Source organism: Equus przewalskii, chromosome 19 (genome assembly GCF_037783145.1).
Source record: "Equus przewalskii isolate Varuska chromosome 19, EquPr2, whole genome shotgun sequence".
Classification (NCBI taxonomy): Eukaryota; Metazoa; Chordata; class Mammalia; order Perissodactyla; family Equidae; genus Equus; species Equus przewalskii.
In genome coordinates, this window is record NC_091849.1 from 2,644,662 (window position 1) to 2,665,037 (window position 20,376).

At 38.0% G+C, this 20,376-nt stretch overlaps 2 protein-coding genes across 2 annotated transcripts in view; one reads left to right on the forward strand and one right to left on the reverse strand.

The window, feature by feature from the left end:
• The window catches only part of GMDS (GDP-mannose 4,6-dehydratase), a 649,017-nt gene that overhangs the window by 205,310 nt on the left and 423,331 nt on the right, over nt 1-20,376 (reverse strand). The window lies entirely within an intron of this gene.
• Nucleotides 3,653-4,147, forward strand: LOC103548121 (small integral membrane protein 15-like). The gene has a single exon (XM_008515736.2). It carries the CDS (start codon nt 3,797-3,799, stop codon nt 4,019-4,021), a length of 225 nt encoding a protein of 74 aa, XP_008513958.2. The 5' UTR covers nt 3,653-3,796; the 3' UTR covers nt 4,022-4,147.

Consider the following 20,376-nt stretch of genomic DNA (forward strand, 5'->3'; position numbering starts at 1 on the left):
TAGCTCTCATTTCTCACCACCCATTCCTCTTAAAATAAGCCCTTTTCTTACACATTTCTTTTTAAAAATGGGAATAATAACACTAAACAACAACTATGTATTCATTGAGTCTAAAGGTTTTCAGATACTATGTTCCTAAGCGTATCATCTTAAACACGACCGACAACCCCTTCTCTCAAGAGATTCTCTGGGGTTTCTAAGACACTGTGCTAGTCAAGTGCTCCTCCTTCCTTCTCCTACACACACCTTGATGATTCCCTCCTTCCTCCTCCTCTTCCTGGCACCCAAATTTAAGCATTTCCTAAAGTTGTACCCTTATCTTCCTTCCTTTTCCTTTTACGTACTGTTTTTCAGTAAATTCATCTACTAATATAGCTTCAGGTATCTATGTTTCTAGTGTAAGAATCTTTAACCTAGGTACAGAAGGTCCATTGATGGACTTCAGGGGGCCCATCAAACTCCTGAAATTATGCTAGAATGTATGAATAAATATGTGCTTTTTGTTGAGAATCAAATTTTCATTGAAAGCTGTCCATGATACAAAAACAAGACAAAACAAAAACTAAAAACTCCCTTTTCCACACCAGGATGGCCATTTATAATATCCTAGCATCACCAAAACTTCAAACACAAGCTCATCTTATCTGCCACCTCCTGAGAAAGTTGCTCCTCCTGTGTCCCCTATTTGGTTATGATGTTACCAAATTCTACCCTTCTAAGACTTTCCTCCTTTCTCCCTCACTCAACATCGTCAATTAGCTGCCAGTCCAGAAGCTTCTCTGCAATGCTCTCATCTGTTTCCACTGCTACCCGAGTCAGTGACCCTTGAACTATGTGACGATTTTGCCTCCTAACTGTCTCCCCGCCCAGGAGAGCCACTGTTGCACAACTCCAGGGACTGCAGCTCACATCATATTCTACGTAAGTGCAACACATCTCCATGCAACATGGAGGAAGCCTCCCAGGGCTGTGTACACAGCCAGAGACCCAGGTACACACTTCTATGCTTCCACAGCATCTTCTCACTTCCCCCGCAGTCTGGTTTTCTGCTATGCCTGCTCTTCCTCTCACAATTAACTATTCAGTCTCTGAATGTGTCCACACTTTTTTTTAAGCCTTTGTGCCACAACTCCTGCTGATTCCTGTGTTCTGGAAAAATACCACCAAATTCTCCCCTCTCAAAATGCCTAGCAACCCTGCTTCTGGGTGTCTCTCCCATGAGGCTTTCCGTAAGGCATAGTGTTTACAGTAATGAGGGTGTGGGTGTCACATTAGGTCTGATCCCCCAGCTTCAGCACATACTGCCCAAGTAGCCTTCTGTAAACTACTCAAACTCTCTACACTAGGAGCCTCCTTCTAAAGTGTGAATAATATTTAACAGCCAGGATGTGAGGACTAAATGGACTACTGCATGTGAAATGCCTGGTACATTTTAGGTGCTCAATATTTTGTAGCTATTATTTTAACATCCTCACTCCCAAGTAGTGACTTTGCTCTCCTCTATCTTTTGCCTTGGATTCTAGTACTGTACATTTATTGTTTTCTCACCTTCTAAATATGATTTTAGATGTTGGGGGCATGTATTATTACATTTAAATCACCTCAAGCACCTAGCACAGTGCCTTACACATCGCAGGTACTTACTAAATATTTGATTGTTTTTCCAAAGTCACTTTTTCTTGGGCCAGAAATTACAGACGCAGAGGAGAAGGGAGGGAGAGGACCATGCAGGGTTTTAAAAAATATTTTTTAACATCTAAATCCGTTACTCGTAAAAAAATAAATCCCCTTGTGGGAATCAGTCCCCATTTCAAAAAGTTGCACATGGGACACAATGCCTGAGGTCTTTCCATGTACCAAAGCAAATATTCCCGATAAAGTTTAACTTGTATAGTGTCCTTCAAAATATCTGACTCTTCTGAGAACATGTTCCTAGGAGATACAAAAAAATCTAAAATTTTCACAAAGCATAGAATTTTCTTAACTTTCAAAAAATGTACTAGACTAAATCTATTATAAAACTTCAGAGTTACAGACAAATAAAATTAAAAGTTGGCTTAATTAAGCTATGTTGAATAAATAAAGCAGGTCTAATTTGAAGAACTAGTTTGAATATCTGTAGTAAGAGGATCATGGAATATTTCTAAGTAGAGAGCCTATGAGATCTTGTTTTCTCCAAATAGAGACTCCAAAAATTATACTAAATGCTTAAAAGTTTGTTGTAGGTAGGCATCATTTTCACTTTGCTTAAACTGTTAATATGCTAAGCAAATCCTTCCTACAGATATTGTAAAGGTATAGTTATAAACTCCAAATTAATGAGGCAAGTTAAAATAGCCTGATTTTAATTACAGGCATACCTCGGAGATATTGCGGGTTAAGTTCCAGACCACCACAATAAAGCAAATATCACAATAAAGTGAGTCACATGAATTTTCTGGTTTCCTGGTGCATATAAAAGTTTTCTTTGTACTACACTGTAGTCTATTAAGTGTGCAATGGCATTATGTCTAAAAAATAGTATACGTACTTTGATTAAAAAATACTTTACTGCTAAAAAATGCTAACTATCATCTGAACCTTCAGTGAGTTGTAATCTTTTCGCTGGTGGAGGGTCTTGTAAAAAATGCAATATCTGTGAATTGCAATAAAGCGACGTGCAATGAAACGAGGTATATCTGTATACATACTTGATAACTTTTCATTTCTGAGGTCTTATCAAGAATGACCGAAGGCCCTGTATAAACTTCAAATTGCTATCTGAAATCACTTCATGTCAGAAATTTAACGTATAAAGTGAAGAATTTTTAGAGCTATTGTTTATTATAATTTAACAAATATCTACTGAATACATACTAACTTCAAGGTATTACATGTTTGGAAATGAGTCCTAAGGCAGAATCTCTGACTTTAACAATTTGGAAGTTAGTTTTATTAAAAAATAAGGATTTGGGGGTGGCCCGGTGGCATAGCAGTTAAATATGCATGCTCTGCTTTGGTGGCCCAGGGTTCGCTGATTCGGATCCCAGGCACTGGTCTACACACTGCTCATCAAGCCATGCTGTGGTAGGTGTTCCACATATAAAGTACAGGAAGATGGACATGGATATTAGCTCAGGGCCAATCTTCCTCAGCAAAAAAAGAAGAGGAGGATTGGAGGCAGATGTTAGTTCAGGGCTAATCTTCCTCAAAAAAAAAAAAAAAAGGGATTTGTCACCATTGTTACAACCCCACCAGCTGAAATGGCTTCCAGGGGATTTAAGGGAATTGCAACTGTTTTTTGGGATATTCAAAAACAACCACATGTCTGGGGAATTTAGAAAGCCACTGTACTTACCCAGGGAAAGATGCAGTCTCAGAAAAGACCTGAGAAGATCGTAATCTTTCATCTTAGGTTGATCCCTGACACAAACACACCCTACAACAATAAAAAACCCAAAACTGAAAAACCACCACCCAGCAAAACCCGAGAAGGAGGAGAATCTGATTTCCAGAGTTCACATATTATAAGATTCAAATGTCCAGTTTTCAATGACAACAAAAAATCACAAGGAATATGAATAAACAGGAAAGTATGACCCACTTGAAGAAATAAAATAAATAGACAGAGTTTCCTCCTTCCTGCTTCCGGCTTGGCGGTGAGCCACTCAACATATAGAATTTAAATCTTCTCTCAGAAGTGTATGGTAGAGCTCAAGAAGACAACCAACCAAGGGTCATCTGAAGTTCTGATTGGCTCTCTGATAACCCAGGACAAAGTTAGAGAGCACTGCTCCAGCATAAGACCACTACAAAGATGTTTGATATAAAGGCTTGGGCAGAGTTTGTTGTGGAATGGGCTGCAAAGGACCCATATGGCTTCCTTACAACAGTTATTTTGGCCCTTACTCCATTGTTTCTAGCAAGTGCTGTACTGTCCTGGAAATTAGCCAAGATGATTGAAGCCAGGGAAAAGGAGCAAAAGAAGAAACAAAAATGTCAAGAAAATATTGCAAAAGCTAAACGACTAAAAAAGGATTGAAGGAATGAACAGCTGGTGCAAACCAGAAGAAAATCGTTTGGAAAATTATGAATTTGGAAGGGCCCCACTAGGGTTTCTTCTCTGGATTTTATGACAGTATTATTTAGTAAAGGAAGTCTGAGCTTATGGAAGAATCACGTTCTGACCTCTTAATGTACTGTAGCAACTTTTAGGCTTTGGTGTAAAAGTCTGTGGACAGTTCTTGTAAATTGGCATTTATTATGCTACAAATTCTTTATAGGTGACCTAGTCATTTGCCATTTTGCAACTTATATACTGAAATGAAAACATCCTGTGGAGAAAAATGACTTTTCATTATGAACTCCATTCAAATAATGGCTTAAAATAGGGTCCTGGTCTGGATAAAGGAAATTAAGAATGTAAAAATCAGAATTGTCCTCTCTGAGTGAAAAGTATGCTTTGGTTTAAAAGAGATACAGTAAATTAATTACATCTTTTATCATTGCTTATTTCTTGGAATAGAATCATTTCTGGCTTTCTCAAAGCAAAATAATGAGTACTTCTATTTTCTGCATTTTTCTGATGCTAGCCTTTCAGCTACTGGTAATTATTGGTCATTTTGCATTTTTTAAAATCTAATTTTATAAAGAATTCTCTTATTATCTTGACTATGTAGAATACCACCTACTGGATGTAACAATTTTTGTACTTATGGACACTGCCATTTTCTTAGATGACTCGTTGAATAACACTATGATTTAAAGCTTGCAGTAAAAACCCCAAACCTTGTAGTACCTTGGAAGCAGTTTATTTGTACTTGTGCTAAGTGGAAATGTGAAGTAGTTAAAATGTCTTATCAGATAATTTGGTGATTATATAGCTACCACTTTTGTTTTTTATTCCATTCATTGTTATAACTCATGGTGGTAATGTCCTATACTGTTTGATCAAACAGGTTCATGGTGAAAATTAAAATTTTGATTTCTTTTAAGGAACTCGTAAAGAGTAACAGTTAAGTCAGATTTCACAAGTGGTAAACAAAAGCTTAAAATCTGGAAAAATTTTGTTGGGCATACTAGTAATTGGGTGAAAGGTAAATTATGTCAAAATGAGAATGTGTTATAATTCAAAATAAAGAGCCAAAGGATAGTTCCTTCAGATAAGTAGTAAAACTGGAATTTTTTACTATTAAATATGGCTTTTATAAATGATTGGTCTAATCATTTTATTCATTGTATTTAATATCTTATTAATGTTTTCCTCATCTCTGATAATTTTAAATTACAAAAACTTATCCAATAGCTTTAATTGAAAAATGAAACTAGATATTGAAATAAATTTGATACTTTTTAAAAAATAAATAAATAAATAAATAGACAGAAACTACACCTGAATAAACCCAGACTTCAGACTCACCAAATTACTATAAAAAAGATACTCTGAGGTCCAAAGGAAGTCAAGGACACAAGAAAATGACAGAGGAACAAAATAAAAATATCAGTAAAGACACAGAAGTTATAGAAAGAAACCATACAGAAATTCTGGGGCTGAAAAGGAAAAAGGGAAAAAATACAACAGAGGGGTTCAAAATCAGATTTTAGCAAGCAGAAGAATCAGTGAATTTGAAGATAAAATGTGAAACTATTGAGTCTGAGGAACAGAAAGAAAAAATAACAGAGAAAAGTGAGTACAGCCTAAGGGACATGTGGGACACCATCAAGCAGACCAATACATTGTGGGAGTCCCAGAAGAAACAGAGAGAGAAATTGGCCAGAAGGAATATTTGAAGAAATAATGGCTGAAAACTTCCCAAATTTGATAAAAGACTACAAATCCAAGAAGCTCAATGAATAATAAGTAGGATAAACTCAAAGAGAGCCACACTAACACATGAAATCAAACTGTTGAAAGACAGAGAAAATCTTGGAAGCAGCAAGAGAGAATAAACTCATCAGATACAAGGCGTCCTCAAAAAGATTATCATCCAATTTCTCATCAGAAGTCTTGGCAGCCAGAAGGGCCACAGGTTGATATATTCAAAGTGCTGAAAGAAAAACACTGTCAACTGCGAATTCTATATCCAGCAAAAGTGTCCTTCTAAAATGAAAGAGAAATTAAGACATTCCCAGATAAACAAAAACTAAGGCAGTACATTATCACTAGATTTGTCCTGCAAGAAATGTTAATGGGAGTCCTTTTTGGGTTTTTTGGGTTTTTTTCAGATGAGTACCAAACACCAAGGTCCCTCGTATGAGTGATAGGGACCAAAAATCTTCAATAAAGATGAGCAGTGTTTTCAGAATATATAATAGAGGACATCATATTCTCCTTTTGTCCACTTCTACCCTCCAATTTCTTAGTGTCAGGAACATTCGTATTCTGTTCTATTCTCCTAATTGAGTACTCATAGGTAGACTCTAAACACTGGAAACCAAAAAGCAATTTTACCCTAATGCTTCCTGCAGAGCCAGGTAATATGCTCTGATTACATTTCCTTTCCTAAGATTCTGGGGTGGCATGTGAAGCCTGTGCCTCTCAAGATCAGATACTGCTAAGATTAAAGTCAAGTGGAATATCATGCCTGGGGTTTGCTTCAAAATGACACAGGATGACAGAAATGTGTAAAAGTATAGATTAAACAAGATTGACCATAAAGTGATAAATTGTTGAAGTGGGTGCTGGGTACTTGAGAGTTTGTTTATTATGCCACACTGGCTAATTTTACATGTTTGATAATTTTCTAAAATAAGCGTAATGAGTGAATTCTCTTTTGGTTTGCTACATATTCAGACCATGACTATCTCCGCTTTCTGTTTTTAGAACAGATTTTATTTGGAAAGTGATAAAGATATCACTGTAACCTTTAAATCCTTCATCGTCTTAGTCATTTTACCTGTTGCTTCTACTTCATGCCAGTCCATTTGCAGACACTCTTCTTGGAACCCACTGAGTCTGCTATCATCTCTACTCATCAGATAATCAGCCTGAACCACAGCTCCTCGAGCAGAGATTTTTTCACTGGATGCCTGTGTTAGCTCTATTGTTTACTGTATCATACATTTCTCTTTTTTGGGCTCTCTCTCATTTTGCTGGAGTTACAGGTATGGGGAGGGATGTTTCAAAATTGACTTCAGCCTTCCTACTTGATTGGAAGGAAAACAATTAAAAACTATTTCTCCTCATAATTTTGAAATCTTGCTCAACTCTTTTTTAGTGTCCATTGTTGCTGATCAGAAGTGCCAACGTGAGTGTGATTCTTGTTTGGTTATGGGTGTCCTGTATATATTTTTCCAGACGCTTTTTAGATCTTCTCTTTACTCTTGGTCTTCTGGAACCTCACAATGACGAGTATATGTGAGGGCCTTTCTCATTCTTCTTGATCAGCCTTTCACAAGCACTCTCAAGCTAAAACTCTCTTAAAATTCTGGGAATTTTTCTCCTATGACTTTTGTCAGAAATTGGACCCCCCAGGATTTATCCCTTATGCCTTTCATTTTTTTCTCCATATTTTCTATTTCTTTAACTTTTTGAATTATGGCCTGGCATACTTTTAGCTTTATCTACCCACCTTTCTATTGAAAAATTATTTCAGCAATTAAAATATTAAACTATTTTTAAGATTCAAACACTCTCTCATCCTTTGTTGCTCTTTTACAGCATTCAAGTCTTGCACTGTGGAGGTAGTGTCTTCTTGAATCTCTCTCTGAATATTCAGTAGAAATGAAGAAAGGGGAAAGCCCAATGTGAGGTTGGTATATGAAGCTAGGCTGAATGACTGGTGAGCTTTGTCTTAGGGTGAGTAAGGAGTCAGCTATTATATTTAGGATCCTCCAAAGACCAGAATAATGCAGGCTTAGTTCTGGGAAGCCAAACTACTTCAGCTATGCTGGTTCTACACCGGAAGCTTGTTCAGGCACTATAGAGAAAAGTGTTCTGATTTTACAGGGTAAAAGCAGGCATGTCCAAGCATTTCATATACTGATCTTTAGTGAATTTCCCTGATTTCAGACCTATAAGTGACTTTTGCCCTCTGTGGTAGATGTCAACTTCTAACGTAAAGTTTTTCTGGGTTTGCTGGGCAGGTAGGCTCTCTCCTCATGTTTTCTAGGCCCTTGATCATCAATGTGTGGTCCTCAGATCAGCAGCATGTGTGTCACCTGGGAACTTTGTTAGAAATGCAGAATCTCAGCCCCATGTGAGACCCAATGAAGACCTTAGAGCAATTCACATGCATGCTAAAGTTTGAGAAGTGTTATTTTAAACCACATTTCCCTGTATTCTGCTTAGCCAATTAACATCCTTTGATCTGCTTTGTGTTCAGAAATTAGGTAAATCTCTCATTTGTTCTTCTTTCTGATGTTATGAGTACATGTCTTTTATACTTTTACTGTCTTTAACTGGGCCTAAGGTGGTAGCAGAAACAAATGCATGTGTTTATTCCACTTTCTTGAACTGGAATCCTACCTCTCATATTATGAGGCCTTCTCTCAATTACTTTATTTTGAACACCAAAGTGTTCTTTAAGGAAGATTCAGTAACTTGAAAAGACCTCAAGCAACGTTACTTCTAAATGCCATTACAGGGGTCAACTGATAGAACTTGTAACAAAGGAGGCAAATTTAATGAAGATGCAATTTGTATTCCTGAAGGTATGACCTCATAATTGCAAATGCTAGATGTTGAAAACAAGCCTTTTACAGATTGGCTTTAAAAGAAATACAAAAGGTAGTTATCTTGAGCATTTCAAGAATATATACATAAAGGACAAAAGGAAAAAGAAGCTAACCCAATGTTATGTGAGTGGGCACCTGTAATATGGAGTAAGTTTTCCAAGGAGAGAGTTTAAAAGTATTGTATCTCAAATAGCTTGGATGGAAGCGAGATTGTGCTCTGGGAATATCTGTAGCCAACTCAGGGTCTCTAGTGATAACTAGCAACTACACCAGAGATGAAACTGAAGAGCTGGAAAAAAATTATTTCAGGAAATGTGAGACTGGAAAAAACATACTATATATATTTCTAAACAAATATGTATATATGCATTATGTATATATATATATCTGATTTTAAATGTTTGTATAACTAAATTGAAAAAAATTAAATATTACAAGTTGACATTTTCCCTAAAACATTATTTATTCATGTTATCCTCCTAACCCACTTTTTCAGTGAATCTTCTCATTAGGTGGATGAAAGAATCATCTTGTATTCAAGTCACTCTATATGTGGGCATGGACGACATCTTTTAACTCTTTAGCACTCGGCTCAAAAATCACCCACTGCATGCTGTGTTCCTAGAAAGCGACTTGCCTTGGCCTAACTTTTTTTCCCGTGTTCCCATAACACCCCTCAGGAGCCTTGGTTTCAAGTTATCTTACATGGAGCTGTAACCACTGGTTAACTCATTAATCTCTTCTTTTAGACTTGTGCTGTCTAATATGATAGCACTAGCCACAAGTAGCTTTTTAATTTAAATTTAAATTAATAAAAATTAAATAAAATTAAAAATTCAGTCCCTCAGTCACACTGGCCACATTTCAAGTGCTCAGAATCCATATGTGACTAGTGGCTACCACATGGGACAGGGCAGATATAGACTATTTTCATTGTCAAAGGAAGCTCTATTGAATACAGTTGCTTTAGGTCAGAGTTTCTCAACCTTGGCATTGTTGACATTTTGTGTGAAATAATTCGCCATCATGGGGGCCTGTCCCATGCACTATAGGATGCTGAGCAGCTTCTACCCACTAGGTGTCAACAGCATCCCCTCAGTTGTGACAACCAAAAAAGTCTCCAGACATTGCCCCTGATTGAGAACCAATATTCTAGACTCTAAACATCTTGACAAGAAGGAATATGTTTATTCAGCTTTGTATTCCATGTAACTGATCACAGTGCCTGGTGCACCACTGGTGTTAAATGTATGTTGAGAAATGAAGAAGAGAAGGGAGACGGAAGAAAAGCCTAAGAAATGAGTATTTTTCCACTTTAACAAAAGTAAAACTCTCCTCTAGTCAAAAAAAGAAAAAGTCAACAATACATACACTTTGATATAGTTATTTTTGCCTAGGAGATAAGTGAATGAGAAACTATTCCTGCATCTGTTCAGAAAATCTACACTTCATAATTATTATCAGTAAGATGTTAACATTATGTCTGACTCTATACCAAAGCATCTCAAAGATAACAAGTGGAGATAACTAGAAGAGCCTATTGAGAACATGCCAATTTTACACCGGCATGTGAAAATTTATCCAATCACTCCAGAAAATGTAGCCCTTTTCACTCATACCTAGGAAATCATTTGCCAAAAGCACTATAGTTTTCAAAATTATTCTTCAAAAGCGATTCCACAAACATAAATGTGGTGATCATGTTGGTTTTATTTTGTTAATATAGATACAAGTTTAACATTTCCAAAACAGAATGAATGAGCAGAGTAATTCTATTAAGGCCTTTTGTAAGTTGTTTCCTGATTGGCTACAAAGACACTACCACATTATAGGATTAGCGGAAATCAGATGGCTTTCTTCCTCTAAATCACTCCACTGGCCACACTGGCCTCCTTGACATTAGGTCAGCGCCCTCCCATTCTGAAAGCAAAGGAGAAATCAGTGGCTGTGTCCCTGCTGCCATTTGTGACAGGCAACATAAGCAGAAGGCCTTGACTGGCGCTGCCGCTTACCAGTTCCTTTAGTGAAACGATGAATCACAGTAATAATTCCTCCTTTATGGGTATGAGTGGAGGGAAAGTCTTTACAAACTATAAAACACTAAACAGATGCCAGTTTCACTTTTGTTTAAGTGTTTTAGATATGGTTATATAAAGTTTTTAGCAAAGGGACTAGGGAAGAGCACACATTGATAAGAATCGTGATTCCCACAGGCAGTTTTTAGGGAAGCATGATTTAATAAAATAAAAACAAACACTAAAATGCCATGTCACTCAGGGGACATAGTCAAACCAGCTTTCTAAGGATTCCTCCAAACAAAGACGTTCCTACCCTTTTCAGGTTTTTGATGAAAACCTAAAAGCTCTTGAAGCACCTGTAGGGATTATTTATTTGAGGAGTTGAAACTTCCTTCTAAAAGTATTTGCTAGGGCAAACTAGCAATACTGAAAAATGAGATGTACAATGTGTGGAAGCCTAGTTCAAGCCCATATTAATCATCAGTTACAGGGTCTCCATGCAGCCAGGGTACAATGGCCACAGGTCAGTTGTGGTGACCTTTACTCAGCATTTCTATTCCATGCATGAGAGTTCCTGTAAATAAACAATTCTAAGGAAGAGCTTCTTTATGGTCATAGGTGATCTGTTCTAGAACAAACAACCAGAAGGTGCTTTTGAAAATAACTTCAGAAATGTAAGAAATCTGTGAAAACTACCATGTGCCGTGGTTTGGCCAGAGGTAAGTGGAGATTGCGGTGTAGAACAGGAACAGTCCTTAGAGGTTAATTTGTATTTGCAGCACTCTGACCCTAGCGCTGAAGTGAGTCTTCACCCTCACTGGTGGTTCAGGATGAAAAAGCAGAAAATCGCGAAAGGAAACGCAAGGTAAGAGCGAGCCAAAGACTGCCTGGTCTCAAAGAGAGTCTGCCCAGTGCGCTGTCAGCTTGACTGGAAACGTTCAGTAAGAAAAAGAACGGATGGGGTGAGCCTTCCCGTTGCAGAAAGCACATTCGCCAAAATCCTTTAACGTGAAAGTTAACTTTTCATTTATTTTAAGTTGAGCCTCATCAAATGCAGATCTGACGAGCTCCAGCGAAAACGTCGGCAGTGCACGGTAACGCCTACAGTGAACTTTATCGGGCTGTGTCTCTGTGGCCACTTTCCAAATCACACATTCACCAAGCAAAACGTTCAGGCCACATGAGGAAGGAAGTCTTCCGCTACTGAAGATCATTAGTAGCACTGAGTGAAACCAGTGTCAGCTTCTTGGGGTTGGCCTCTGATCACTCATACAAAGGACGGAAAGTTGTTGGCGCCACTGGACTTCTGCCCAGCTCAGCCGGCAGGGGAGCATCTGAAAGGCTCCTTCTTGAAAACCAACACACTGGAAGGGGGCAAAGGGTGGCAGGGACCCTCAAGCACATTAATCAGCAGGGAAATCAGCCCAATGTCACCTCATCCTGGGCTTCACTGCCCAAACTACATGTGTCAGTGACTCCCAGAAAAGAGGAGGCCCCAGAATGACACTGGAAGCATCAAATGTCCTCTTCATATGGAAAGCTCATCTCAGAGGTGTCAGGATAAAACATGAGACCAGCACTTGTCCTCAGAGACAAACATGAATGATTCACTGTTTCACGGCACAATGAGAGGAGGAGGACACTGGAATAAAAACTTTATAAGGTGAAATCTAAATCCTGTGTGCAGTACACATTTTAAAAGCTTTTTTTTTTTTCTTTTTGAGTTTTCTTCCTTTCCCTTCTCCTCCCCTTCCTGAGGGAACATAACACAATGTAATTAAATGGTAAATTACTTGAGAGAGAAATGTTTAGACTCATGACAAACCTTCGTGCAGAAAGAAAACTTCACACCCCACACATATTTTGGATGACCCAGTTCTCCTACTATAACCAAAGTTGTTTAAAAAACAATTTTCAAATGGAAGAGCAGTGGGTTGAAAAATCTTCATTTTTCAAGAGTGAAGTAATTTATGGAGGCAGAAATTAACACAAACCCAAGTTGCTCATTAAATAAACAAAGTAAATTAAGAGGTAGTTGGTTAGCTTTTCTCTATTTCTAGTCAATGTCTAAAATGAGAAATACGCTCTCCTTAAAATCACAATGTGTACATTCCTTCAAATCCTTAGAACAATTCCAGTCTTCCTGCTCATTAAAAAATGAAGATTTGCATAAAGTACAAACATAACTGAATCATCAAGGCAGAGGTTAGGTTTTAGCTACAATTTATAAAAAATTTAAAGAAATTACTAAGGGTTAATATTTTAAAATCTAGTAGTTAAAATTGAAAAGGGAAAAGTTACTGATTTGCAAGTTAAAATGTTTGGCATGCTTTGCAATTAAACCAGCTGATACTAATTTCATCAAGTAGCAAGAAAATGAAAGATACTCTACAAGGTGTCGTTAAGGGTCCATTGAAGGCAAAAAAAATTTAAATCTAAAAGAGATTCCATTTAAAATGTTCTCAGCAGCAAAAAAAAAAAAAAAAAAAAAAGAAGTTAGGCTATTTTAAGATACTAATTTCCATCTGGCAGAACAGACTCAGACCTACACTGTTGCACTCCCCTGAGCAAGTGCACTGAGGTCCCTGGGCTCCGGGGTTACCAAGTGTCAGAGGCACCACGATACATCTTCTGTCTGTTGGCCCCAGTTGGGATCCATCTTTTCTTAGTGCATGACACCTGTGTGGACAGTCAGCAACTCCCTCTTTCATTAAACAATAAAACACAACAAAACCCTTTATTTAGTGCTTTTGTGAAATTTGGTTTAAGCACCAGCATTTGGCTTTTAATATACTTCTAACTCAAATACAAAATTACTCTGTTCTCGCACAGAACGGATTGAAATGCAATTTCTTATTAAGCTATAGCATATGTAATAATTCCAGAATAACTCACTTTTTAAATTAGATATTGTACTCATATGGTTAAAATCTCAAAAATTAACAAGGCATGTACTGAATTGTTTCTATCCAGTGCCTGAGTGCTCCCTCTACCCGGTCCCCCTGACTCTCCCAACCAGGCAACACAGTAACATTCTTATTCCCCTTACCCACCTTTTTAACACTACACTATATACATTATTCTGATCTTGCTTTTTCATCTTAACATATCCTGGAGGTATTTCTGTTCATGGAGAATTTTCTTGTTTTTTTCTACAGCTGCAAGCAAACCACAGTACAGATTTATCACAATTTATTTCACTATGTTTTAACTTAGACATTAATTAGTTCTGCATTGATGGACATAGGCTTCCCCTTTTCCCTGCTCACTATAAAAAAAAGAAAAAGAAAAAAAATTAAGAAAAGTGTTTTAACTTTTAAATCTTGTTTTGATTCTTTTCTTTGGCTCTAAGTAAGTATATCTGACCACTTGGGTTTAATTTTTTGGTCCTTGAGTTTGATCCAAAATTGAAGTCTGCCATCTACTTACTGTAAATAATACTGTATGCTACTTTTAATTTTTATATCTTCAGCAAGTATTTATTAAGCATCTACTATTATATGTCTAGCTCTTGGTTCCCTAGGTATCAAGTGGTGGTAGGGATGGGGATGGGGGAGGCAATTTTCAAAAATCACCAGTGTCCATTTGGGGTTTTTAATGTCATTAATGAGACAAGCGACACAGACAGCTCAAAAAGGGTCCAAAGCAGTATATGACCAGGTATCAAAATAATAGTTGCATGAGTTTAGATGTTCCCAGGTAAGAGAGTAAAAATGTTTTTAATTGTTTAAGAAAGGTGTTTTAGTCAGAAATATTTGAGTCCAAATGTAGACTCTGCCATTTACTATCTGTATGATCTTGGGCAAGTTCTTTTCAACTTCTCTAGGCCTCAGTTTCTTTGTGTATACAAAGGGGATCTTCCACCTACATCACAGGACGCCGAAAAAGAGTAAATGCGATTACACACATAAACTTCCCAATATGTGACACAGCTCTTCCTGACCTCTTGTAGTTAGATGGCCTCTTACACACCAAGGATAAAAGTTCTTTTGGCATACATGTTTCACTGATTGAGAGAGAAAGAGAATAACAAGCAGGTGTTAAGTGCTAAAATGAGATGATATGTGATACGGGTGTGAACAGGAGGGACACAGAACCCAGTGTTGGGTAGGGGAGACTGTCAGGGAAGCTCTCCTTAAGGACTCGGTGTATAACTCGGCAGAAGGATGTGAGGAGCCGGCCAAGTGAAGAGCACAGAGGAGCAATAGCTGCAGCTGGGGTGGAGGTGGCTTGTGCCGAAGCAGGCTCTGCGTCCAGCGCAGCATCTAGACTCTGTCCTTGCAGCAGTGCAAGTGGAATTCCTAATTAGGACTGCAGCTGCATTATCAGGGGGGAGTTATATCAAATCCTGGGAATTTTTATCTTGCTTTTACAGAAAGCAATGTGAAACAAAGATGAAATAAAGGAGCTATGTCACTACGAAATAATAATCTGAGTAATATTTACACTTAAATCACTAAATTAGATTTATGTCTTTTAAGGTTTGGTGAATCAACCATTTTATAAGTTCTTAGACATTTTTGTACTTTTAATTCAAATAGTAAGCTCAGGTAAGTAGGCATAAATATCAACTGAATAGTTGATTGCCAGGTACCATGAATAAAATTACACATAGTAGGTACTCTTTGATTACAACAATTCTTAAAGCTATCAATTTGCTAATATGCTAAAAAATAACTATTATATCACGGAGAGAAGCTACCAATTTAATGTTCCAGAAGGTCATTAGAGATTTTTTCATTTGCTTTATTTTTTTAATAGATTTTTTGATTCCCTAGTGTCTTATCATCTCGAACAGGTACAAGTCTCTTTTCCCAGTGGCTCCGCTGTGTCCTTGAAAGAAAAATGCCTAAATCTGCACTCAGATTTTGACATATGAAAGCCAGTAGAGACCACACTAAATGCTCAGATGAGTGTGTGCACATTACCACATCACCACCGACTTAACGGCTGTAGCGCTGTTTCCCTGAACTCAGAAAGACATCTGCACTGCTTGTTCTAATTTGTGTTTATGGTTAGATGTCTGTCAGTATTTTGTATTATGTTGCTAAGTAAAGACATTTTAATGTTTCACTGAATCTGAAAGCACCGGAGAGTGCTGCTATGTTATTTTATGATAAAGTAGCTAATATTCCTACATTAGTAGAATAAAATCTATAAGCTATTGCAGTTTGCAGACAAATATTACTATGAAAATAGCCTACAAAATTGAGATTGGGTAAAAGTAGTCGATGAACTGGTTAACAATGTGTTTCTTTACTGAATTTTGTTGAGTTCTCCTTTTTCTTCTTATAAAATTCTATGGACGCTTGCAAATCCCTTTCTTCATAAAGCAACCTCTCATTTAGAATAGAGGACACCTGAATTACATAAATCTCTATCACAAAGTTACATTTTCTGTGCAGAGCAAGAGCTTGTCAGGAAAAAGTTAATGAAGAAGAATAGCTTAGACAGAGGGATTTAATGATATCCAGCTGCTACTCTGTTACTTGTTGATAAGACTTTGTTTTAAGTTTACAATAGAAAAGTTGGGGAAAAAGCTAAAAATTCATATTCAGGAAGTAGAAGTCTGTATATTTCATTTGTTCAATTTCCGCTAACTCTTACAACTACGTTCATACAGGTTAATTTTCAGAATGTTCAAATGTGTCATTGTAAGACTTTACAAATAAAATTTAAATTGCATTCAAAAGTGCAGCACTGTTGCAGTTTAGGGCAAACACACAACCTACTGACTCACCACTTGCTGAGATGGTAAGATAAACCTGGGCTAGCACAGACTGCTAAATGTTTACTACAATTTTATGTCACTGTAATTTCATTGTGGTGATTTTTCTGCACTTACAAAAGGTCAGGAGGTGGGCAGGGAGAGAGAGCTCTTTTCCAATGGAGGGGACACAGTCATTTCTTCATGACATCTAGTAAATTACCATAAAATTAGAAAATGCAATCTTTGAAGAATGGAACCTAAACAAATTACATTTTATTGAGGATTCAAATTCCAATGCAATGTGATTTTTTAGCTTCCTAATCTGTTACTTGCATGTACGATGCTTAATGGCACTGCTCAAAGTGCTGCCCAGAGTTACAGACCCCACTACTAAAGCCTAGACTTTCTATGGGCAGGAATGCATTGTGATTAACCCTTGTCTGGTAAAAGAAGTTACTAGGAAAATTCTCTGTGGGAGCAAAGCAATTATGACTCTCTAAAGAACAAACTTCAATATCTGAAATGTAAATATTGCCCTCAATGGATTTACTGCCACAGGAGCCAAAGAGTTAAAACGAAGGCGCGATGTTCCTTCAGGCTAATGAAACCTTCCTGTCGGGAGTTCCTTTCCCAGTGCGTGGGGAAGGAACAGCATGGATAGCTGGTGCTCTGTGCACTTTCCCACAGGTCTGCACAGGATCTCCAGCTCAGCATCTGCCACTCTGAGAGGAAGACATGCGCGTAGGGCAGCAGCTGGAGACCCAGGCCTCCCAGGGAGGAGGAGACAGGAGGACTGGAGAGACATAGCTCAGGCCGTCCCATTGGGCTTGGCTGCCCACCGAGAGCTCTGAGAGGCTTAACAAAGAAAAGCATTGCTTTTTTTTTTTAAAGGGGAAAAGGTACATGAAGATCAGTGGCAGGTACGTGTCTGGATGCACTTTATGCTATTGGTGCAAACCTCCCACGAGTTGAACTTAAAGGAATGTTCCATCCTTGCAGGAAGTCTCCAGATACAGGAAAAGCTAATAAAATGAAAAGGGAGGAGGCTGTGCTTTCCTTCCCAAACTCAGCTCCTACAACATCTCACATTACAAATTTGCAAACTAATTACTTAGAGCCAGACATATTAAAAAATTTCCCCCTACTACTAAGTGAATACAGAGAGATTCACAACAGAGTACTAGGCTCCAGTCTTAGATAGGGCTCTCAATTTGAAAGTCTAATTAAGTTGAATCGTGTTTGTTATGTAGTTCTCTCAAACACTAGCATTATTGAAATTACTCCTAACGACTTAATTGATTTAACCAATACCTCAAGTAAAGATTAGGCAGTAATTAGCTCAGCCTGCAGAAGCTAGAGTATTAGGGATGACGAAGTTTTCTATAAGGGCTTGGCTATTTTTTTTTCTACATAAATTTACCTCTTTGAAATTTCGGGTTAGCCAATTGTACTTTAAACAGACATATCAATGGAAATCAATACCGAAAACAGCTGAAATGCTAACTAAATGGGATGATTTCTTGATCAGCATTAAGATTAGTATGGGGAGTGGAGGAATTCCTTTTCTCTTTCCCTTTGAGCTCTTTTGAAAGGAGAAAGGGGAAATGGCAGTATTTTGTGACTCATCCTTTGGAGCAGCATTCCAAGTGTGATTTAATTAATGCAGCCCTATAAACCACCTCGCGCAGAAATAATCTCCAGATCTGCATGTAAACATAGCTATTAAAACATTACAATTACTCTGTTTGCTTAGTGCTCATAAGGTATATCTCATCTTAAGGTAAACAGCTTCTTCCTGAGGTGGGGCATCTAGAGCAGCATCCGAATCACACGCCCGTCTAAGAATGCTGAATTGAAGGAAGACAGCGCACCATCTAACCCTCACAACAAGCGTGCCATGACGAAAGGGGCTATGAGACCTTTAGCTGGCATTTTTCTGCTTTCCATTTGCTGTGCCTGTTTGGAAATCAAATTCATCTAATTTCATAGTTGGCTACCACACTGGGGGTAATTATTAATCACAGAAAAAATTTTCGGCTCAGGGAAAAAAGTATGTCTTTTGACTATATTTGTTTTAGGGATTTGCTCTGCAACAGCCACAGGGCATTTATTTCTAAACAGAAAGTGAGCCGAGGACCCAGATATCTATGCCTTTTGGTAATACTTATTTTTAACTCAGAAGACTGTTTAGTGTGGTAATCTGTAACTGCAAGTAATCATTCTCCTGATTACTACTGGGTTAAAAATTGTAAACTATCTACAATTACTAGCATGATCCCTAACCTCTGTAAGGTGGTAATCCAGTATTGGTTGTTAGCTGTCAAATTTATTTCCCTTTGGTGAAATATACCCTGGATTTAATTAGCAGTCATTCTTGATACTTTATGGAGCTGAGCCCAAGCACTGTGGCTTTGACATTTAACCCCTGACCCTTAAATATTTACCAGCTTTTAAACGGGTTGTGTACAATTATCCCTTCAAGTATATCTCAGATCCATCATTTTGACCACTCTAGTCAATTCCAAGTCAGATGTACTATTCCAGCTGATGTTGTAATTTTCACCCCGAAACTGGAAATAAAATCCTGTTGTTCCGCAATGAGCTCTGTCAGGCAAAGCTGAAAGCACTGTTGCTGGAAGCTGCTAGGGAAGGAGCAGGGTGGGCTACTAGTCACCAGGCGCCCTGATGTGTGACAGGAACGCAGCAGGGCTGAGGGCCAAAGGCTGCTCTTTCGGCTCTAGTGAGCCCTGGGCCTTTGCGGGGATATTTTAGAACTAATTTCATCTCTAGCTTGCAATCATAAAAGGAATATTTGGAGAACTGTTTTCTTTCATTTGTTGAAATCAACTTGACTGAAGTGGAAGGGGAAGTGTATTTTTTAAACTCCCATGTTTCCTAGGCAGCAGACACCTAGACGGAAGCATCATGAGAAGCTCCTGCCCTCTTTTAGAACTCCTACGGCATCTAATATACAAAACCAAGTGCTCTTCAGGTGTTAGAATTTTAGAAATGTATTTTAATCTAAAAGATTGGGGAAGAAAAAGCCCTCATTAGTCAACATCAAATGTTAAAAGATAAAATAGATATTGTTCTATTGAGATATTTCAAGACCTCACTCCTGGAAAGTGCAGCTGGGCTGTCACTTCAGGAATGACCACACAGCTCACATGCTCTGCCTGTCCTAGCCACACTTCCAGAAGCACACAAGCACCGTGCCTGGCACACAGTAGGCTCTCAATAACTGTTTTTGAATACACGTTAAATAAGGAAGGCAGTCACAACAGCTTTACAAAGGCAAATGTGCCACACAGAAATATCAAAAGGTTTATTCAAGTAGAAAGAAGAACATTACTAAAAGTAAGGGAGTCGGAGACAGTAAATAGAAGCATGTATCACTGATCCCCTGACTTGACCCTCGTGCCCAGTCTGAGCGATAGAGGAAAGAGAGTGAGAGAAGTATTTGCTGCTGGTGGGGAACCCTTAAGCTGAGTCTAAATCAGGGCCAGATGCTAGTTTTTGGCTACTTTAATAAACCAAAGTCTGGGTCAGCTGCACTTCCAAGTAGGACACTGCATGGAGACTCTGGGCCCTGATATCCAGCTGATCCAGAAGCATGTTTTACGTAAGGAGCCAAAATAGGCATATGAATCAGCTGGACTTTAAAAAAATCCATAGAACAGCCATAATGTGTGGTCTTCAGTGTAATCTCAATAAATGGCATTCAGGTTGGGTAAAATGCCTCAGGGGCAGTTTGGTGCTCACCAAATTCAGCAGCCACTTACTTTGCGTAGGTGGACCACAGTATAATCCAGCTACTCTATGTGCATAACGCAAATTAAAAATAAACAGTGCAGACTGAAATTTTTAAGTAAACTTCTTTCATGTTTTTCCAAAGCTGACACATGAACAAACAGTATACAGAATTTAGGTATCAGAGACTGAACAAGCTATAAGTTTTAAATTCTCTGGAATTTTTTTTGAGTTTTGTTAACT